Source organism: Coturnix japonica, chromosome 6 (genome assembly GCF_001577835.2).
Source record: "Coturnix japonica isolate 7356 chromosome 6, Coturnix japonica 2.1, whole genome shotgun sequence".
Taxonomy (NCBI): Eukaryota; Metazoa; Chordata; class Aves; order Galliformes; family Phasianidae; genus Coturnix; species Coturnix japonica.
In genome coordinates this window covers 31253873-31277807 of record NC_029521.1, presented here as the reverse complement: position 1 = coordinate 31277807, position 23935 = coordinate 31253873, and the positions used below count along the sequence as shown (strand labels likewise).

Sequence of the window (23935 nt, the reverse complement as noted above, 5' to 3'; positions counted from 1 at the left end):
CAAATTAAAAGAAATAATCGTATTTTAGTTTGGAAATTAAGTGAGGGTAACAGTGAGAGCTGCCCTGGTTTAATCTGAAGAGACAAATGGGGATAAGAGCTGTCTGAAAAGCATTATAGAGGTTAAATGATCACTGATCTGGAGTAAATGGCAGCTGTCTTCTCAGCCTCCAGCAGTTCCTGTGCTCCGCTCTCATATGGTAGAATAACACAGACAGCTACACAAGGTCCTGGGGCAATTTGTCCCTCAGGGGCTAAGGGATCCTCTGACAACTTAAGACAACCAACTGATACCTGGAAGGTGTTTTACTGTTCATGAATGAATATGAAGTATTTCTATTTGGCAAAAAATGCACAAATACTTCTCAACTGGCAGAAAAATAATGCACTATGAAAGTAAATGATATAGCAAGTACAAAAACCATCCACCAGTTTAACAGCTGTTCATCTATTTGGGTGCCTAATGCTCCCTTCTCAAAGGAAACAGGACCCAGAAGCATCACACAGGTCATGTTGTATGCAGTGGAATCCTGTTTGCTACACAAGTTCTGCACCCATAGTTGTTTTCTTGTATGTTTTGAATACATACAAGGCAACTGGGGAGGACACTGGTAAGTAAAGGAGACCATCAAAATCTGAACCATGATCCTGCTTTCTCATTTCCCACAAAAAGAGAACATCTGGAATACATACAATGGCACCAAGAAGGTTCAGTATGAAAGGCAGAACTGTTCTTCGGACTCCCTTCTGAAGGGAAGGAACAAGTGAGTGCCTTCAAGAACAGCTCTGCTTCCTGCAGAACTGACCAGCTCATTCTCCTGTCTGACTAGACCAAGAAAAACCTTTATATCACTGTGCAACCTACTAGAATAAAAAGGTCACAGGACAAAATACAAAGATAAAAAACAAATATATTATTGACTAAATGGGAATCTGGAATAATTAAGTACAAGAGCCAAAGAGAATTCTGAAAGAAACACAAATCCAAGAGTAGATGAAGTTCAGCCTCTCCTGGCAAGAGGTGACAAAGCCAAGATATTGTCAGAGCAGGGGGTCTGCTGCAAGAAAACATCATAAGGAGGATATCTAAGACACAAACATATGTCCAGCCAGTAAATTACATGACAGCCTAATGCAACAACAAACAAGAACAAGCCACTTTAAGAGAATGATTAATACTTAAGAGTACTGTGCATGCAGGCTTATCGGAAAGCAAACCTTGTAGGTGGGTGTGAGCCCTTGCTAAAGTCAGTTCCTATCGTTGCCATACAACAGCTACAAGAATAATTATAATAATTAATGGAGAGCAGTGATAAAGTTAACAATTGCCCACCTGTATACAGACTGACCATGATGTTGTTTCTTCCTTTTTCACACCTACCACTTTATGTAATGATTGCTGACTACTACAAACGCTTTTCCAGCCTCATGCTGGGCTTGCTGTTTGCTCACGGCCGGGCTGTTCCACCTATGACTGACAGCACTCACCCAGTTCAAAATTGGGCATTGTATTTCATCTCTGACAGCTCAGGTTGCTATGGGCGACATTAGATTACAAAAGGCAATGAGATGAAAACATGAATATTCACCATCTAAAGCAAAGGCCTCAAAATATAGGAAGGGATGGATAGCATCAGAAAGATTTTCTGTTAGCAGGACTCTCCCTGTTCTGCATAAAGGCAGCAAACTTGAAATGCAGCAAACTTGAAATGCAGCCTGTGATTTCTTATTAAGCTGTGACTCGTTTTACAGCTTACCTTTGCTCTCAGCAGATTTCAGGAGGACAGAGTAAGGATTTGCCGTGGCTGAAGGCAGTGTGGTTTGTTACTGTTCTTATTCTCACTCCAAGGACAGAGAAATGATGAAGGAATGGGCTTTGAACAGGCTCATCTCTTGGCTAGGAGACGAAAAACTGAGCGGTTGCTTTCCCTGCTGGCTGGGAGGAACTGCTACACTTACAGACATTGCTCCCTTGGCAGTTCCTGTGATACTGACTGTGACATGCAGGAATGTGCTGGGATCCCCTGGGCAGGGGCTGCCCACCTGGGGCACAGCAGCCTCAGCACACACAGGTTGAGCCGGCGGGTCAAGATTTATTCTTCAGAATTTCATTCACTGCATCACAAATGTGCCTCTTTGTGATGTACAGCCTACATGGGATGGTAGGCTCATACTCGGAGAATTCAGAAGAATTCTGAATTTAAGAGCAACAAAAGGAAAAAAAAAAAGTCGAGCTATGGAGCACAAAGCTGAACAGATCAGGGGCCACTGAAAGCTGTAAAAGTACAGCAGATGCTGCAAGGGCTGCGTTCAGGGCTTAGTTCTGGGTGTTTCTGAGCAGACAATGCCTGAACATCACAAGGCAGGAAAAAGAACTAAAAGAACATCAAGCAGACATGTACTCTGAAACTAAAATCTAGTTTTGGACTAGAAAACTTTTCTTTTTCAGTTCCACAAACACACCTGCAGAAATGTGTTTGATCCGTGACTGCCATGTTCAAGAGGCATCTGGGTGCTATGAGGAATGGTTTAGTGTCTTAGTGGTAGTAATGGGAATGGGACAGTTGGACTAGATGACCTTGTAGGTCCTTTCCAACCCTGTGACTCTATGACTGGTAGGAGAGTTCAGAGGTTGCACTGGAAATCTCCCCATACACAAAGCAGATGGGGAAAAGGCTCCTGGAGCCGAGGTTCACTAACACGGTCTGCTGAGACCCTGTGAAGACCCACTTGCATATTAACTTTCAGGAAGGTATTGTGTTGCCTTAACAGCACTGACAGGGCAGCTAGAGATTTTGTTTACAGTTATTATATACTCTAATTATAATTCCCCTCCAAAGTATTACTAGAATTACGCATTACATGTACTATCAAAGTTACTGTATAGTTAAAAATACTGGTCTATTTGTAAATATTAAACAAATTCCACTTCCATTTTCTTTAGTACTTTAAAGAAAACTACTTTTTTAAAGGGGTAGAAAAAGTCAAACTGTGGATTATTAAAAAACAAAAACAAACAAACAAAAAACCCCCAAAATGGCAATTCTGAAAATCCTCATCCACATTCCATCTCATTAGCCTTGGGAACACTCACATCCTCACTGCTTATCTCCCCTAAAAGCCACTGAGTGAGAGCAGTAACTTGTACTCTGCACTCCTGTAAAGGCTCATGGAAGGGCTGTTTCCTTAACATTGAGGAATAGAGAGAATGTTTGCCAACACATTAAGGCCCTAGAACAGTTACTGCTGCACCTCAGTCATGTCCCCAGGAACATTCACGCTGTGCCCTGCACTCTGTGCTCTTTGTTTATACAAAGTTCACCTAAAGAGCCAAATGCTGTGATTTCATTTAAAAGAAATTAAGTATATCCCAGCTATTGTGGCTTCAGCTGAAACTCAGGAGTAGGGGCAGAGAAATGCAGTGTAAAAGAACCCTGTGCTCAGTGCCTGATGCTGCTGCTGAAAGGAGGAGGAATGAGACTAGTGTATGAGAATGCAGAATCGGATCCGCTGCCTGTGCTTCTCACCACAAACACTGGTCAGAGCTAACTGAACTCAAGGCATTCCTCTGGAGAAAGGCATTCTCCATAACACCTGGCACCATGAAGTAGAGTTTTCTTATTGTTTTAATTAGGATTTTGCTACTTTTTATGCTGCAAAACCAGTGGTTTTCAGTCAAAACAAGGCCCTCTTATGAAGAAAGGGGACTGGTCATCCACCAGTGGACAAACCAGCTCTCCAGAGAGCATGAGCCTGGAGATCAGAACCAAGACACCATGCCACCTTCAGCGTTACACAAGGAAACAAGGTACACAGGGGTCAGCACACACAGCATGTTTGCACCTAGCTGTGCTTATACAGGAGGTATCTGGAAGGTGGGTAGTGCTGCTCTAGGAATGAAGTGAACATAAAACCAGGAAAACTTCTCAAGCTGAAGTTTTGGCCCTGATGAAGTTGACTGTAAAAGTAGCACGGACTCAGGACTAAAGCTCTGCACAGCAGGCCGACAGTAGAGCATCAATACAACCTCATGGCAGAACCCAGAGAAAGAACAGCTTACAGCTTAGTTTGCTGCAACTCAAAGCAATGCAACGTTCTCCATTTCTCTGAAGTGTACAATGAATCTCAAACATGCTTGAGAGGAACCTGTGAGGAACAGAACCCAACTCCAACACTGATAATAATGTATCAAAAAACAGCAGAGCCAATTTGTTAATTGTAACTGCTCCTATAACTTAGGTTACTCAAAACATACCACAGCTCAGACAATTAATATCTGCATTAAGAAATGCAGTGTACGCAAACAACCACTGGATTCTAAGAGAAATACAAAGTAGAAAAAGAATGGTAGAATGGAATTTTTCATCTCCTAAGCTTTTGCTCAACTTCATAAATCCCAAGCTTTAGCTTTTCTATTTCAGCATTTCCTATTACGAAAGTTAAGATGGACTTATAACTAAAACAAACCCTGGAATACTGCTTTAAGGCCATCACTACAATTGTTCACAGCTTCCTTCTAAATTCAAATACTCACTTAGTACACACATGGGCCTGACACAAAAAGTGACTTCAGCTCTTTCTCTGCCTCTTCTTTCAGTGAAAAAGGCTTTTTCTGTTGTTCTGCAAATGCAACAAACTGATGTATCATGCACCTTGCTGCCAAGAATTCCAGGAAGTTTAAAGTAGTTTCTAAGCATACAGTACTTTTCATATCCTCCTTTGGTTAAAGATATAAAATGCAATATGACTGGATATATGACAAATATCCTATTTATAAAGCTTATATTTACAAAGAGTAAATAAAATGGCAAGTAATGAGAAGCTACGGATATTTCTTTGTCTTGGAAGAAAAGGTGAGGAAAAAATGCAGGGGAATCAGATGGAAAACTAAGCTAAAAATGCAGGCTGTATTGCTCCTTTCCTTCTGGGTTCTAAGTTACAAATTAAAACATGCAGCTTTTTGCCCATTTAAAAGATTAGAATTTACAGTCAATAGCAGATAGGGGTAATTATTTCAACAGAAATAAAAATAAATCATATTATTTCTACCAGAAAAATCAATGTGATTTACGTCCCGAACAGAAGTAGGACACTGATTACAGAAACTCTATAGCAATAGTGAATCCAACTCTGCAGCACTCTGCACAGGCACAACTTCTCATTGCCCCAGTGGCTGTGCATGGGTTACAAACTGGAAAGCAGGATGCCTTTGTCTTATGGCCTGGAACACAAGGAGGGATGGGTGAGAAGAAACACCCTAGAGCTGATCTGTTCTGTGCATGAGGACAGCCTGCTGGATTTACAGCTTATATTCTTAGCAACATTCTCATATTAGATTTCTATCAGTTCTCTGCTTCAATTCAAAGTAATTTCTTATTTTGTAAGCTCTGACTGGATGTGGGGAGGAAGGCTCAACTCCTTTGCCCACAGGCTCACACTACATGGCCCTCAGCAGCTGCAAGGACAATCCTGCACTGTTCACAGACTGGCTGTAGTTTGCAAGAAATCCATGCGCTAGAATAATAAATTACATCTCTAATGAGATTTGGATGTATTTGTGAAAAAAAACTTCTCAAACATTTAGAGTTTGGCTGAACGTTCACATCATCTCACTGAAAGTCCAAGAGTACAACTTAGATAAAAGACACCAAATTCCTGACGTGCTCTAGAGCAGAACAACAGTGAACCACACTGGCTGAAAGGCCTCAAGAACCTGCAAGCCATTCATGCAGTAACGTCTTCTTGCCAAACCTTGTCCTTGTTTTAGCTGAGAGATCAGCCTGGATTTGCATTTTGCTTGCACGTTACTGTATTGGTTTTTTGTTTATTGGTTTGTTTTGTCTCCACTCTGAGGAAGAAAATCTAAAGCAAATGCCGGCAAAGCCATAAACTAGCAGAAAAAACCCAAACAAACCCAAACCCAACTCTCATCCCCCAGACAAAATAGGAAGCAGCAAAAGCTGTCCACAACTAACACAGAACTCTAGAAGTAAGACAGACAACTTAAGTAAGAGTGCTCTCAGCCTTGCCCGGCCTGTTTGCTTACACATGCTGTGTCATTTGCACTTGGAGGCCAAAAGCTTAATTTGGGGTTTCCTAAGAGTGAAATGACATCTGGACTTTGAGACGTACATTCACTTATATGAACTGAGATCATACATTTCCTTCATCACACATCACTACTGAAACTGCTCTAAAATAAACAAAGAAAATGAAAGCAATTAAACATCATTACAGAAAAAGATGAAGTTAGTGAAATCCAGTCAAAGAATTTCTGGTAAAAAATGAACACCTTTTTTCCCCCTCACTTCCTTTTACCCCCAGCAAGTACACAGTGAATGAAATACAGTCAGCGACACACACACTGCTGGTCTTCTGTTATCACAATCAATATGAACAATTTAGAGCAGCAGTAACCTCTCCATGCATACTCCCATTGCCCCATGGGATCAATATAATTCAGTATCACAGCTGGCTAGTGAAAAATAATGAGATTATGATAACAAAAAGGGAAGCTTCTCAAATTTTTTTCCTGGTGTATGCCAAAACATTGCACCTTTCAGTCTGTTTCTAAAGAATAAAACAGATGTTTAAGAATATCACATTTCATATACAAATACATACACGTATATGGAAAGAATATAATTGATATATCTACTTTTGCAGCCATTTCTTGTAGATGATTTTATTCTTTATGAATACGGTATTTATTTCCCTTTAAAAATGACTGTAAGATTTGACTTCTTCATACTTAGTCTGGGACTACACGTATTTTAAAAGGTATCAATTTTCCTAAACATTCTCCACAGAGAGAACTGCCATTTGCAAAGTCTTGGTTTTGTTTGATAGCCATACATGTGTACTCATAGCTAAAGTTCATCAGGTGTACACCAAGTTAAAATACATGGACATACAAAAAAAAAAGCAAAATTCTCCTAAGTTCTACATCTGTGTCATTCTACAACTTGTTTACTGAAACTGAAAAAACGGAATCTAAGTTCCTGCCTTCTTTCCTGCTACTCCTGGAGCCCATCGTGAGCAACAGCAGTAAGTTATGCAACTCCAGCTCTTCAGCTATTTCCAGTGAGCACCACTTGCTATCCAGTTGTCAACAACTGGTGGCAAAGACTCTCGTGGCTGCAACCAAGTACCTCAACAGGCCATTTGGCTCTAGAAGTTACTCTTCTCTTAGCACAGTATCAAGTAAGGTCTATGTTAAAAGCAGCTGTAAAAGACAACATCAGCTCAATCCAAACTATGAGCCACTGAGCACTGTTTACGTAGTAATTGAGGGGATGCAGGAAGACTGTATACATTTACAAATGGAACGAAGCTCATTATCACTTCTACAGTACATACAGGAACACTCACAGTTAACCTACAGTGCTGTTAACAGTTATGCTTTCACCAGCTCGCTAGTTAAGTAGATGGATTATATGTGAATCTTACCTGGGAGGAAATGAAATGTCCAGTTCATACAATCTGTCCTTAAAGACCGACAGCTCTCTGTCGAATTCTAAAAGCTATGAAAGATAGAAACAATGCATTCACTCTTTAATGTTGAACCGAAGCAATCTAAAAACATGACATTATATAAAACAAAATAAGAAGAGACTGACAATAGAGCTTGAGCTGCGTTCCTCAGATAACAGTTTTCAAAACTTAGCGCAAAGCACTGAATTCTATTTTGAGATGTAGAAAATTGAGAAAAGTGTACCAAACATTCATCCCAGTCAGACACATAACGCTGCCTCTTGACATCAGTGCCTTCTACGTGCACTTAGCGTGCCAAGATGGCAAAGTAGAAATAAGAATATTAGCAATCTTTCCAGAGATAAACCCAGCTACCATTAAAAGAGTGCAGCAAACTGATATGCTAATCAGCCCGCAAAAATGCCTGCAAGAGTATCACATTACTTTATATTATCTTCAGCTCAGATAAGAAGGTACAACAAACACGAGGATGTACAAATCACTCTTCCTAAGCAAAGACAAGCAGCATTTTTGTACACTAATTCTGGGTGGTGCAAGTCAGATAGCAGAAAAAAAGGAAACGTGACAACAGGTAAAATGTGTTCTCAGGAAGCAGGCAAGATGCAGAGCTGGAAGCAGATATTTAGCAGACATGTTCATAAGCTCAGAGTTAAGATCCAGTATAAATATTAGTCCTTTGCCAAATCTCTTGTCCCTCGACCATGACAGAAAATAAATGTCTGTAGCCTTTTGTTCATAAACATGAACCCACTCATAACAAGTCAATGATAACAGTCTGTGCTAAACCATTAACTGTTCTGATGAACACAAGTGACCTTATTTCAGAGCCATGGCTGGTGGGAAGTCTGATGTCCGAATGAATAAGAGAGTTAAAAAACAAAAAGCTCATCATCTGCAGCGTTACTGCCATCGTTCCAAGTGTCACTTTCTATTTTGACAAGCATGTCATCCAAATAGTATCCTGTATGATGGGGCGTGTTTGTCCACTGTTCATTAATCACGTCCCATCTCACAGCTGTGCTGATACCGTTGTATGAATAGCAGAGGTTCCCTAAGAAATTAGATTGTGTCCCTCTTTCCCCTCTGCCACCTCATAAATCATTCCTGAAACGTGCAATTAGCAGCTACTTGTACACATTAATTATCTGTGTGAAGGGCAGCTACCTGAACCACCTGCACTGCTGATTAGCTGCCTCACCATGGCCCACCCGGGTTCTTCCATTTCTAGTTACTGTGTTGTTTCACATACACACTTATACACGTGGGTACAAAATAATGGGAAACTTCCCCTATTTTATTGCATCTGACAGTAGGCCCTGGGATGGAATGCCGGCAAAGACTTTGAATACAAATAAATGTAACTCATTTGTATATATTTGAACACCTGTCAAACCCAACTGCTTAAGAGTTTGGGTAAATACTATAAAGTACCTGGAAACTTGTACCTTATGTACCTGTCTATCTAGAAATGTATTCTACCTTAAAAAGGCTGGGATGGTTCAGCTACTACTTTACGAAGTAATCTCAACACACTTAAGGAAAAAATGATCCCTCATGCATGCTTCCAGATTGCAATCCTTTACTTAAGTCTGAACAGATAGAGGTGTAGCAACTACACATACATACAAGCTGGCAGTGAAAACAAGTGTTAATATCCTTCTATTCCACATTCCCCCACTTGTTTAATGATCTGCCCAACATGACCCTGGCACAGGAAAAATAAAAATAATCTACCAAGCAGTAAAACCTGTCATTTGTAGCACAAGGCTATTAATACCAATACATTTTTCCTGCTTCTTCCAAGTAAAACAATCAGAGCAGGAAAGTGGAAGCACCAGGAAAAAGAAGGCTATTTCTGAAGCGTAAAAATGGCAAGAACTGAATAGAAGAACAATGATCCACAGAACACAATCATATAAACTACTCAGGAGAATTCCAAGGGCTAGAGATGTTAAAATACAAGCATTGTCCTCTCATGCCAATTCACACTTTCAAAGCTTTAAACATTCATACTGTTTTTGCTACAATTGTATTTGCACATCAAATGAAGGCCAGCATTCAGAGGACCATGTGTTCAGACATGTATCACCATCCAGAAAGTTCCTGATGTGTCCATTTGCTGTAGTTCTCGTTTAGTTGTGCTGTGCTACACAGATGAGCTGTGGACACTGGTGACAGAGTGAACAGATAAAAGGAACAAGACCGTATTGTGTGCTGCACTCATCAGGTCCCTGAGTCTTCCCAGGTAAAAGGTAATGACTGAACCAGCAATGACAAAGCTGAGTATCTAAACCCAACTGTGCCCAGAGGCACACGCATGGGGAACGCTGTCCTTTGGTGGCAATGCATCCTCACACATAAAGCAGATACATCTTGTGACTGGAGAGGATTATTTGGACATTTTTTACATTTCTTGCTATATATGAATTATTACTTAATTTCAACAAAGCATTTATCCCTTCCCAGGTATTAACTGACTAAGTTATGCTATCTGTGACCATCTGTACAAACACATCCACAAACTACACAGAGATAACTGATAATTCTCATGAAGGGAAATGGGCAAGTTCCTTGTGTGTTCAGGATGCTGCAATGAGAAATCACTTCAGAGTTGTTCTTTATTTACCTCGCACCACCACAGATTGTGGGGGAGGCTAAGGCAAGAAATAATGAAAATCTGAGTTGTACATTTTAAGAAAACTCCCATTCATTTCTGGGGCATGCTCCAGCCATCACTTTTTTGGTATTCGCCTTAAAATCACCTTGGATCTCATTCAAGACCATGGTCTCAAAATGTAAGATTACTGGTGAAAAAAAACTTGGCCTTACCACAGTTATGGATGCTACTTTCCTTCCCAGCCCAAGTTAGTAAGAGAAAGAGCAGGACTTGTTACAGGCACCATCTCCTTATATTTGCTTTATGGCAGCTACAGGGACGTCTGGAGCCCCTTAGCACTACAGGCAATCTATGAAAATTAATATATGCAACTGTCGTGGTTTTGTGGTGTGATACAGAAAAGCAGTCAGAATTTCATAAGGCAGCATCCTGAGTTTTGAAGCATACACCACCATCTTTTAAGAAATTACCCTGAGCATATTGTATTAATGGATATTTACAGCACAAACTTCTCACTTCTTTACATATTGTACATTACTCAGCATTGTGAATAATATTATTGCTGTAACAGTAAACAGGAATACATCAGTTCACTCTAAATGACTTAGAAATGACATAGAAATTCAGCTTAAAGCCAAAAATCAATATATTGTTCCATGTAATTTACTCATTACAAGCTCATCTTTGAGAAGCAAACCTTGAACACACCACACAATATTCTGGGATAATTTTAGCAACTACACAGAAATTTGTAAGCGCTGTGGCTAGAAGTTAATTCCAGAAGTATGTGTCACAGACAGGTCAGAAAACTTTTTCTGCCCCCCAAAAAAGCAATTTCACTTATGTTCTTGTATGTAAACAATAACAAGGATCGTGTAAAGGCTGCTTGAAGCACTAGGTTGCTGATACTATGTTGTAATGCTATAATGTGACAGAATGTACAGCGATAGTATCAGGGTGGCAAAGTCTTTGGCTGCAGCAAAAGCCCCAACGCAGCAGCCACGGACACATAAAAACAGAAAGAAAATGTGTGTACCTTTAGAAGCCCTCAGATACACAGCGATCTCCAGTAAGATGCCCTCACCTCCACTGCCAGCCCTTATGTGAGGTCTGGAAGGGGAGGATCCCGGCTCCAGCCCTTCCTGTCACTCAGCTGCATTGCTTACACCTGGGCTCCCCTGGGCTGGCCCTGCCTTCCACCAGGTGCTCCATCACTGCTTCAGGTCATGACTTTGCATTTCCACTACATACGCAAATACGCTTGATCTACAATGTGCAGAAAGTATCCCCTGCAATCCTACAAGTTAAATGTTGTGTCTGTGAGTTAAATCAGATTAACATCTCCCAAATGAGAATGTCATCCATACATGTAAGTAATAAGTCTATAGACAGCTTGTACCCCATGAGACCGCGACCGTACACCTGGGTGAGTACAGCCAAGCAGTGGGATTATGAATGCACACAGAACACACCCATTGGCTGTGACTGCGAGAAAAAAAAATTGCAGGGCAGAATATTGTTTAAAAAACAGATTAAATTTATCAATGGGATTTTGCAGTTTGAAATTCTATACTTCTGTTCTGCACACTTTATGAGCCAAATTCTTCAGATAGCTTCTACATGCAAGCTCCTGCTGACTCAAATGGGAAATGACTTGCTATCCATGAAGTTCTTTGTGCAGAATTACAGAATGACTGCAACTGCACTGAAGAGTATTTGCTATTTTGTTAGAGAATTAGCAACCCTGACGGCTGTTGCCTATATCAGCTGCACCATCTATCACTGTGCTGTTTTTCCATCTGCTTGTAAAGACTGCTGAAAAGTTTTGTTCTTTCCCTCCTTTCTTGTCAACAAGCACCATCACGGAACATTCACTTACTCCCTGGAGCCCACAGTCCCTGTACCTGCTGGGGCTGTGTGTGGGAAGCAGCGTGAGTTTTAGCTGAAGATAACATTTATCTGCAACACTAAATTTGGATATTATTCTGCTTTACAATAACCAAAGGATTATAACAGAGTTTAGTTGGTGTAGAAATCAAAGTAATTTTGCATGCTTCAGTTTAAAACCACACAGAGCTCAGGAATGGTTGATGTCTATCCGTGTACCGCAGTGGGCCACCTTGGCTAAAACCACACAAGTATGAACCCTTTAAAGCAGGGCATCTTAATTCAGTCATTGGAGTAGAACAATAGCAATTACTCATCAAGACCTACAGACCAAAGTCAGAGCATTGTTAGATCAGAAGGTGATATTAGCAGCATTTATCAAACCCATCTGCAGGGCTCACCAGAGAATTCACAGCTGTGAAAGGAAAATGAAGTTTCAGACCAAGAAAAAGAGATAAGCATACAGAAATGGCCTCAGAGAATTAAAATATATGGGCACCAGTCACTGTAAACTCCTTCACCAGTCTCCTACAGAGCCCTCTTCTTTTGAAAGATTTTGGAAATGCAATAATTTAATTTGGCTTTCCAGTTGAGAAAAATACTTAAAGCCTGATTCAGCAATAGATTGATATATGAACTAGAGCCTGGAAAACACAGATCCCTCCCACCTATCTCAGACAACGTTACACACAACTGTGCTCTGGTCTGATTTTATACTGCCCTTAAAATCAGGGTCCCACAGGGCCTGGCAGGGGTGGTTGCTGTCACACTGCTGTGCACCAGAGCCATCCTGATGGAGAACTACATGGCCTGACAGTGCCTTCTCCATATGGTGCCCAGTGCCAGGCCGGGCACTGGGCTCTGCAGGGGATGTGCCTGGGACACGGGGCTGAAGAGTAGAAAAGGCTCTGGAACATGCAGTCCAAGTAGCCCTCACCATGCAGCACTTCTCACTCTGCAAGACCTTTAGTGACCTGCTGGTCCTGGGATATGTGCAGTGCCATCCGCAGCCTGGGAGCTCCTGTCCCACCAGCTGTGTGGTGTACACATCTGTATAGTTGTAATTACAAAGTGAATGGATACCCAGGGGGTATATAAGAAAAGACTCACAGTTGAGATGGATGCTCGCCAACGTTGAGGCTTGCCACAAAAGCTCCTCACAGAAGCGATCTCCAGAAAGAGATGCAGTTGTTGTGGTTAGCCCTTAAATGGGGTCTAGGGGAGGTGGAGTCAAGCTCCACCCCTTCAGGGAGCACAGCTGAATTACCTTCACCTGTGCTCCCACAGTTGACCGTCAGTTGCCTCAGATGGTTAATCAGAGGTTCAGGCTGTGATTAACAGTTTCCCATACAACACTGCTCAGCCTCCTCTGCAGCCCTGAGGAAGAGCCCCAGCGTACGAAGCTCTGTCTGGTCACCTGCTGCCTGCAGACATTGTGGCTGACACTGTAACTCCATCATAAAAGGCCACGACTCTACCATGTCAGGCATGGCTCACCCTTGCTGCAGCCATGTTGGTTACCACCAGTCACTTCTTTATTTTCCATGTGCATCAGTAGGGCCTTCAGGAGGATCTGCTCTATGATCTTGCCAGGCAGAGAAGTGAGACTGACTGGTCTGTAGTTCCCTGGATCTTCTTTTTCCCCTTCTTGGAAATGGAGGTTATTTCCCCTTTTCCAAACAGTAGGAACTCCACCGGACTGCATGACATTCCAAATATGATAAATAGTGACTTGGCAACTTCATCTGCCAGTTCCTCAAAACCACAGACAGATCTCATTGGTCCCATGGACTTAAGTGGAGGTTGGTGTCTCCGCCTGTGGCAGGGGAGTTGGAACTCTGTGATCATCGGGGTCCCTTCCAACCCAAGCCATTCTATGACTTTATGACTTGTGCACCTTCAGGTTCTTTAGATGGTCTCAAACCTGATCTTACCTTACAGCAGGCAGATCTACTTTCTCCCAGTTGTTACCATTGCTTTCTACAAATTGGGCGGTGTGGTAGAGCCCCTGTCAGTGCAGACTGAGGCAAAGAAGTCACTGAGCACCTTAGCTTACTCCGTATTCCTCATAACCAAGTCTCCAGCTTCCTTCTGGAGAGGGTCCACATCCTCATCATCCTCATCAGTACAATTTCTTCTTGTTCCCCTTTATGCCCCTGTCTAGATTTACTTCTGTCTGGATTTTAGCTTTCTTAACCTGATCCCTGGCCGCTCAGGCAACTTCTTCACAGTCCTCCCAGGTAGTCTCCTCCTGCTTCCACTCCCTATAGACTCTCTTTTTGAGCTTCAGTAAGTCCAGGAGCTCCTTGCTGATCCCAGCATTCTGCCTGCCTTCCTTTTATACGATGCACTGCTCCTGGGCCTGAAGGAGATGTTCTCTAGATGTCCCCATCTCTAGACAGCAGTCCAGGGTGACAAGTGGGTGCCTCTGTGCCCCTCAGGAGGGAATCACCGCTATCGCCTGTTGCTTCTTCTAAGCTGCCGCAGTTGTCATGCAGTGGGGAGCAGGACTGGCTGCCTTACTCAGCTCAGAGTTCAGTTTACCCATTGTTGTTTCTTTTTCCTTCTCAGTCTGCAGAACTGTGAAGTGGTTCTGCAGAGGCACCTCAGGCTTTGAGGCAGGCTTTTTCCTCTTGTTAGTCATTTTTTGTAGCAATTTGCGTCAGTGACTTCTCATCACTTTTGTTTCCCCTCCAGCTGGATATGCCGCGTGTGGAGCTCGGGGCTGTTTGACCCTGGACTATGGATTCAATACAGGATGGAATTAAGTCTTTCTGACTCACTCTGTCTCTGCTTCCCAGATAGCACACAGCTTTCTGACTGTCTCCTGCAGGTCAGTCAGCTGTCACAGGAGGTCCTCCACCTGGGCACATCTTACACAGGCGAGTTTGCCACTCACCTCTGCTCCAGGAGAAAGGTCCAGACACTTCCCACAGACCACAGTCTGCACAGATGCTTCTTCCTTTAGAAGCTCTGTCTGAGTGGAGGCACTGGTCATGACCAGGGTAGGTGGTGGGAACCCCAGACAGTCAACCCAGCACATCTAGTCTGACTCAAGCTTGTAGTCTGGATTTACATGTATATTTGTTAGTAAGAAGAATGCACACATGCTATTCCCAGTCTCTCTGTTGTGCATTCAATTTGTGCATCAACTGAGCACTACCTTGAGCAAACGCAATTACAAGCGCAGGAATACTGCTTTTTGAGTAAAGGAAGAGAGCGTTATTTTCATGAAAATCAGGCACCTCAGATTACTTAAATAAAAGAAGCAGTTCCAGGATGCTTAGGATTTCCTTATGATCAGTCCTAGGGAACAACGATCCTAAGCAATCAATTTCCTTTCTTTATCCTAATTTGCCCTTATACATCATATTCAAGATTTTATCTGGACAGGGGCTGGCTGGCTCAGTGGATAAACCTCTGCCTTTTCACCTCTGGGATCATGGTTCAAGTCAAACCCTGATGAAATGCACTTGATCGTCCTAATCTAGTTCTTAGTGGACAGTATTCCCATTATCTTTAAAAGGGTCAGAGCCAAGGCCATTGGGAAGAGTGCATTGTGCTATATCTTGTCTGTTGATTAATACATTTTCAGTGATGCCAGATCCTTAACCTTCATGAGCACACATATCCCTACAAAAAGCTTAATAAAGGTCCCTCATGGACTAACCTTTTCTTCTCAACGCCCATATCCTTTCAGATCTCTCAAGAATATTAAAATAAAAACACACAAAGAAATTACTCATCATCTAAAAGAATGTTTGCCTCAAATGTTTGCAAAAACACCCCTAAGCTAATTAGCATAATAACAGATCACTTTAAATCATTACTTGGCATAGGGAGAACAAGACCTTTATAACTCAATCCATTTTCGTTGCACATTGCAATTTTCTTCCCATATCATATCAGTCAAAACTAAACAGACACACAGAATAAAAGGAATCTACCCACAAAGACTGATTATGTTGTTCAGAGCGCAGACACTGAATAAAGATGGTGCTGACCATAGAAATTTACTCTTCAGGATTACTGAAGGGTATCTGACCAACAATAACAATGTGAAACCCTTTGCTTTTTTTTTTTTCTTTTTTTCTTTTTCTTTTTTCTCCCTCTCATCATAACAACAAATAAGGTAAGAAGTGGAACCACTTCTATATATGTAGTCTGGAGATCACTGTGCTTTCCTGCACAATTACCTTGAATCTATGAATCTATGATTTTAATCTGTTTTGGAACTAATGCTGGTATGAACAACACCGTCCCCTGAACTGCCTGACTACTCAGGAGATACAGGACCATGGGCAGCTTCAGACTGACTTCTTGCACCTCCAGGCAGCAGAGGCAGGGAAGCAGCTGGCATCATGGACTGCCAAGGCAGGCATCCCTGTCAGAGCTGAAGCCATCAGCAGAGAACAGGCCACCTGCCCAGGAGCAAGAAGGAAGCAGCGAATATCAGCGTAAGCACAGCTATGTAATTAAGGATCCATGAACGTATAAAGGTTCCATGAACATCAATAGACAAAGCAGATTGTGACTTCAGTGGAAATAACACCCAGTCTTACTCTCAAGAAAATAAATTAATTGATCACTTTCAATGCCAAGTAATGATCAAAATCTCAAGGAAAATATGGTAGTTTCCATCTAGGTTGATTCTTTAATATGTTATAATGAAACATATGAATGTACTACCCATTTCTCATTTCTGATTGTGATTAAAGACTATAAAATGATTCCTAATGATTTGTTTTCCTGCAGCCATTATGAGGTTTTAAGTTCTTACTCAGTATTTATTTAACTAACTACTGAAGACACGACATTTAACTCACAGAATCACAGGGGATTGAAGGCAACTCTTGAAATCTTGATTTATAGCCAGTGATTAAGGAATTTGAAAAAAAAACATGGTAATAATGTAGATTTATTTGAGAACTCCCTTCATGTTGCTACTTTCCTGGAGCCATCAGTATGTTAACTTTGTTCACTTGAGAGTGGGCAAATCCAAAACTACACTCCAGTCTTGTGAGAATGACGTACTGCTGGGTCAGCACAAGGCCAGAGATAGTGAAAAGCCCTGCAAAACCACAGGGTGCCTATGCAGAAAGCTTGGGCACTCCCCATGTCCTCCCATGTATTGGAGCTCCTCATGCTCCTTCGTTGGGGGTGAGGAATGGGAATGCAGAACAGTTGTGGCATGGATATGGGCACTGCTCCCAGCTGGGATCTGCTGCCTCCTGAAAGGTATAAGCAACCAGCCCAGGTCAGGTAAGACTTACTTCTTTGGCCACAACTCACAGGCAATAATATTTGAAATAAAATGATACAGAACAATCATTGTGCTTTCAGGTAATAAATAAAGATAATTGCTAAGATAGCTTCGGAATAAGCTACAGATATATCTGGAAAAAATAGACCTCACAGATGACTGCATGAGTTTCGAATGGAATTTCTGTTGAACAGATAATTTATACCTATACCAGATTTTTCATAAAAATATTCATTTTCGTAAATACAACTTAAGATTGTGGATTACAATGTATAAAAGAAGGAATAACTGTGTATGGACAATGATAAAGTAGCCTGTTGATAATAAATATTAGTCAGCTCTTGTCACATCTCTAAACATTCCGCTGTTACTGAAGAGACACCACAGTGATAGAAAAAATTAAAAAAAAAAGAGAAAAATCAATGGATTTTGAGCTAAAGCAGTTGCTAAACACACAGAAAACATCTTTATCCAACAGCCACAGTGCTGTGAAAATTCCCAAGCCCTGCATTGGTACAGCTAAGGAAAATTTAATCTTCCCAAATACTCATCAGGGCACTCCATCCTGTAGACCTGACAGCCCCACTTATAATTAATTATACAATTTCGATGGGAATATCGACTAAACAAAGCTATAAATCATAGAAAAAGTCAATAGGCATGGACATATTTAATCATGTTCTAAATAATGATTACTGCTCCCATAATGCAATAATTATTTTCAGGAGCCAGCTTGAATTAAATTTCTGTCAGGCTGGTACAAGACCGGCGGTTGATGAAGGATGCGATGGATTTTTTGGGTTGAATTCGGCACAGAGACATTTATCCTTTTAGATAGGTAGTTTGTTTTTAGTGATCATGGTGCCGTGTGTTTAACTAGACCATGAAGATTAGATTATCTCCAATGGCTCATTATATCGTTTATCTTTTCCTTCCATGTTTGATCTGCAAGATTTCCCCCTTCTTGATGCATGAATGAAATGACCGCTGATTTAGAAAGAGAATGTGCTTAAGTGGGATTCTGCTTATGCCTTTCCACACTGCATTTGTGTACGTAAAGCCAACCAGCAACCATCTGAAATGCCGCTGAGGATGTGGCAAATGGCAGCAAAATCAAAATTACAAACATTTTGAATTGTTTAAAAGAATGCTACAAGATAGTAATAGTAACAAACATAGAGGAAAAGAATACATTTATAACTATGGAACCAGAAACTGCGATTAGTGTTACTACTTTGTATTAAAAGCTACTCTGTCACTTAAAAAACGCAGTTGTTATGCATTTCCCAGTGATGTTTTCACCTCCTAAAATTACAAGGGGGAAAAAAACAACAAAGTTTTCTGACAGTAGCTGTGTTTCCAACATATCTTTCCTATATATTTCCAGATATTTTCTGTGGTGATTACATGCCGCAGCTGAAAGATGAGTTTTAAGTGGGGACAGCAGTCCCACTAAGTAGCATGGACATCAACAAGTGCTTAAATAAGGAACATCATTTTCTCAGTAAGTCCATCTCAATCAACTGTTCTGACTCCAGGATATGAGTAAGAACTCTAACTTTCATAAGGAATTAACTATCGAGGTGTAAGTAAACTTGTAATCAGAGAGGGTGAGTAAAAGGGCTTCTTCAGCTGTCTTCCTTGCTCTGTATCTCCACAGAAAGCCCTCCAAACAACCTGCTTCTCTATGAGCAGCAAGAAGATACGCTGCAGGTACAAAAAGAGAGAGACAGGGAGTCAAGGGTGCTGCGTATATCCCATTGCTACACAAAACAGCACCATGCACTGCCAGTGTGCGTACTGTGAACTGGTACAGGCCTGCAAACACCAGAGGTGGGGGACCCTCAAAGAGCTGAGACGCAAAAGCTTAATCTTGTGTCATCTTTCATTTTGGGTGTGTGGAAGGAAGATAAAATTCAGGCAACCTGGGAAAGGATGGAGAATCTTGGTTAACTTGTCAGCCTGCACAGACTACTTTGACAAACACAGACTCCACAAAACACTGGGTTTTCTGAAGGCTTTGCTTGTTTGGCATTGCCTGCCCTTCTGGTATAGCTCAGAATATTCAATATGTGAATGCCATTAGTAGGCAGATATGCAACAAGGAGCTCAGTTATGGAATCAGTGAAGGTAGGCCAGTTGGCACAAACAGAACGTCAGGCCAACGAGATCCACATTAAAGCTCCCACGTGTGGCAGGTACGTTCCTGATCAGCACACTGTCTGCGCTTAACGTTGTTCTTTCTATTCTGGATGCCTCATGTTTTTCCTTTAGATACATAATTCCTGGGAACCTTTGATGAAATTGACAATACTACAAGCAGCCATGCAGATATTTTCCAAAGTGAAGTGGCCCCATTTTCAAGTAAAATAACCTTGAAGATGACAAAAAAACATTCTGTACAGAAAGAATGTACACCTCATTACACATCAAAAGGTTAGTGCTCCCTGTCTGCTTTTTGTTAGTAAGCCCTATGTGACTGCCTCAACAGTGCCAGTCTGCTGCAGGGTTTGAGCTTTCTATTCCATTTATTCACACATTCCATTATTCCTTCATTTACTCACTCCAAATACTCAGAAGACATAGGTATTTTCAGTGCTGTTTTGCATTAAAGGCTTTTCATAAGTTTTCAGGAAGTGCACAGTAAAGAACCAGTCAAGAACCAGTCAAGAACCAGTATATCTGAAGAAATATGCAAGAGGACAGAGGCAACATGGGAATCATGTATACTTCATTTACAATTTTTCTTTCTATGCAAAAGAAGGCAAACAAATAGATATCAAAGTTACGAAGCTGTACTGTGGAAGAAAGTTGGAGCAATGACCAAGCTGGATGAATTATCTCTTCTCATTCTGCAGACAGGAGGACTAATAAGGGTAAGGGTTGATAAGGGTTGATAGAAATGCCATTTTTAAGTGAGTTTCCAACTTATTCCTTTAACAGTACTGAACTTACCGCAGTGCCATTGTTATCTCTAAAAACATCTTGATTAAAGTAGTCAAAGAGTTTCTTTTCTAATTGTAGCATAACCTAAAAAGAAAATAGAGGAGAAAGGTCAGAAAAACTCAGGGACCCTTTTAGATACACTCAGCCCTTAATACGGCACCTCTAGGCGTCCAAAGCTGCTTGTCAGCTCACCCATTTGGCTGACTGGCAATCAGTTCAAAAAATCCAATTAACTGAGCATTAGGTGTGACAATACAGATCCCTCCCCTCCCTTTAAATTAACAGTTTGAAACAACTATATTCATGCTCTTCAGAAAAGAAAGTGAACATTCAACAGTGTTTCTGTTTACCCGGGAGGTACAGAGGGCATTACGTTGTTTACCTTTCGGTCATTATCGGATTCACGAAATATTAGCTTGACTACTTCATTTGTGTCAGCTGCCCGGACAGTCTGCATTGTAGCCTTCGCACATAACGTCTAATAAGAAACACAAAGGGAGAAAGGGGAGCTCATTTAAATGAGTTGAGGCCATTTCTTGGTGAACTTGATCAATGTATGTATCAAGATCCAGTGCCCATCTGAAAGGATGACTTGCTGTAAGTCAAAAGACAAAGCACTGCTAATTCAACTCATTTTCATTTATGATGGGTTTAAAACAAGAAACCGGTTTACTGTTTGGAGAGAGACAGACAATCTGAGACAGTATCAATGGCATAAAACATACTCACCTGGCTCACCGCTGCACACACAGGTTCTGCTACGGGCCTGACACTGCATCACACATGACTTGTCAACATTCTCTAAAGCCATTTCCTACAGCCAAGGACTCTATGGTACTATTTATGTTCCATATTTTTACAAGCCGATGAGTACCTCAGCACTACATCCTGCAGCTGAACTCACCAGCCAAAAGGTCTGCATTGTGAATGAACACCCCAAGAACACTCCAGACATTTTGAGGGGTGTGTGTCTAACACATATGATAAGTTAACACTTCCTTAGACTCAAGGTATGAATCCCAGAGGTGTCAGGCCCTGGCTCCCATGCGACTGGCCAAGCTGTGGCCCAGCTGTAATGGTAAGAAAAGGACCCAGAGGGCCGGCTGCCTGCAGGGTGTGCTTTGCTCTGTTGCGACAGGTGAAAGCCTGGAACCTCAGCAAAGTAGTCAGGCATATATTTTACTTGAAAACACGATTTATATTCATGGAACCCACATTTTTATAACTATGTTAAGTGCTTTAAAATGCAGAGAGAGACTATCATAACTGTGGGGTAGGCGGGCTAACATGAAGTTATCCAGCACAGGCAATGCTACCAGGTGGTGTGTGGTGCTGCTCTCACTCATTTGTCTGGGCTGCTGGAAGCTCAAGGCAGAAGGCAAAAGGGGAATTGTGTACATCTAATAATTACTCAAAGATAGAGAAAATGGCCAAGATGAGCACTCACTCGTGGGAAGCAGCTCAGTTTCCCCTGCCATAGTCTAGGTTTCAGCAGCTCACAGTATCCACGTACAGGATAAGGATATTGGTAAGGGCAATCTTGCTGAATAAAGGATTATTTTGCTAGAAGTTCTTACCAAGGGTGTGATCAAGAATTCAGTCAACAGGGAAATAGGTGCCCTCCCTGCTTTGCCTGTTCCATTATTTGTAATGGCCAGAGAATGTACTGTTACTTTGCATAATATTCACTTAGAAAATAAACATGATTTCTGTCAACAGGAAAATTCACATCCCACCACACATTTCTTTCCTACTAAGATATAAACGTATATTGTGATTCATTACTCCTAGCACAGTGTCCATCAGCCAGGATATCTTGCTTACAACAACAGCTTGCTTCCCAGTTCCCCATTAAGAATGTATTTGAAATAGAAGTCAGGCACCTATTTTTAAAATAACCCACACGCTTCCCAACAATCCAGATCTCAGTTCTGATTTCCAGCAATAAGAGTGGAAACTCTGTATGAAAACCTCTTCTTCTCGTTTGAGGGGGAAAAAAAGGGCATTAAAATGATCCTAGAAAAGGGGCCTGTGTGTTTCCACAGTACAAACAGGAAGGGAAAAGCCGAGTGATTTCAGTTTTGAAGGACAGTAACCCGAGCGTGATTCAGCGGGATGAAATACACATCTCGGGTTTTTAACTCGGCTCTGCAATCCCAATGAGCGCTGCCCCACCTCACTGAGCGCAGCACATCCTCGCCTATGAACGCAGCACATCCTCGCCCAGGCGGCTCTTGACGATGGTTTCCTTCCCAAACGGGCAATCTGCGGACTACGAACAAACATCCAGCTCCAAGTTGTATCGCCCCGGCCCTGGCGCGCCCGAGTGCCCGCACAGCGGGGCAAACCGGGGCTCCCACCGTCGGTCACGGCGCTTCTGGACGGCGCCGGAGCCGAGCACAGTGCGCCCAGCCGCGCTGCTCCGGGACGCACCGCCGCGCTCCTCCCTCGCATCTTCGCCGTTCACCCCCGGCCCCGCTCTCTCCGTTTCTACACGTAATTAATGTTCCGCCATCTGCGTCCGCAGGCGGCTCCCGATGAGGTAATCCAGCGGCGAGCCATTCCCAACGCGCAGGCCCTTCGATACCGCCATTGAAATTCAGAGCACAGATGAGCTAATCGGGTCAAGACTAAAAAAATAGCGCTTTGGGCTCATGTGTCACAAATCAGTCTGGTCGCCTTTAAACAGCGCACCAGATTAGAACAAGCACCCGAACAAACCAAAGCGGAAAACCCGCCGCTCTCTAAAGCTGGTTTCTAAAGCCCTAACAAATCGCTCCATCTTTCACTCATTTAAACTTTCCAAATGAGGGTCAATACGGTCCCCGAGCATCCAAATGCTAATGCGCTTAAGTGCCCTTAAGCAGCTTTCCAGAGTGAATGGGCCAAAGAAGGGCTCGAAAAGACAAGGCAGAGTTACTGTCACTGTCAAAAAGTCATTGTAGCCACCCCCGGAGTGGTTGCAATTCAAGAAATTCATGATTTTTGTCTCTTAAAGGCATCTGCTTGAGAACATTTTCTTTCTGAGCTGCTTTATCTCACAACTTCAGGCTCCCTCGAAAAGAAGAAAAAAAAAAAAAAACCCGCGATCGACTCTTGAGAACCAATAAAGAGAAAGGACCCACATATCTCATTGCTTTCAAATTTCACATGCACAAAAAGTTACCTTATTCACGGACAAAAAGTGATTGGGCAAAGGTTCATTTCTTATACAACCGGAGCATTCCTTTTTTCCTCCTCCTTTCAGCTTCTACAAAGTCGTAGTCACCCAAGCAGAAAACTCGGGGGAACATGCGCCTTTTGAGACCGGGCTACTTATGAAGGGACGTTTTGTTGCCGGTAAAGAAAACCAAAATGCGATGGAAACACGCAGTTTCTTTTTTGGGTATCCCTTCAAAGGTGCTCGTTTGCAAAGTTAGAATATGGGAAATCAGACATGAAATCCCCTCTACACCAGTCGTATTTTGCGCTTTTTTTTTTTTTTTTTTTTTTTTTTTTTTTTTTTGTTAACTAATGAAAACTGAGAAGATGTGGTTTTTGAGTTCTTTTTTGTTCTTGTTTTTTAATATTAATAATAATTTTTAAACAAACTTTGGCGAGAAGTTTCTCGCTGAGCTCAACTCAGAGTTGAGAGATCCCTGCCCTCAGCTGCGGTTTGCAGGCACAGCCGGGTCTGCCCGCAGCTCTCACATTTACAGCCCGTGCAGGTCGAAATCTCATAGCGTTTTT

At 41.9% G+C, this 23935-nt stretch overlaps 1 protein-coding gene across 5 annotated transcripts in view; it reads right to left on the bottom strand.

Moving 5' to 3' along the window:
* Positions 1-23935, bottom strand: part of INPP5A (inositol polyphosphate-5-phosphatase A) — a 182254-nt gene that overhangs the window by 14066 nt on the left and 144253 nt on the right. For all 5 annotated transcript variants that reach the window (XM_015867550.2, XM_015867545.2, XM_015867546.2 and 2 more), the window contains 3 exons: positions 20589-20684; positions 20216-20290; positions 7449-7522 (listed from right to left, as the gene is read on the bottom strand). In XM_015867550.2, coding sequence (XP_015723036.1) covers positions 7449-7522; positions 20216-20290; positions 20589-20684 — 245 coding nt within the window. The remainder of the gene's footprint in view (positions 1-7448; positions 7523-20215; positions 20291-20588; positions 20685-23935) is intronic.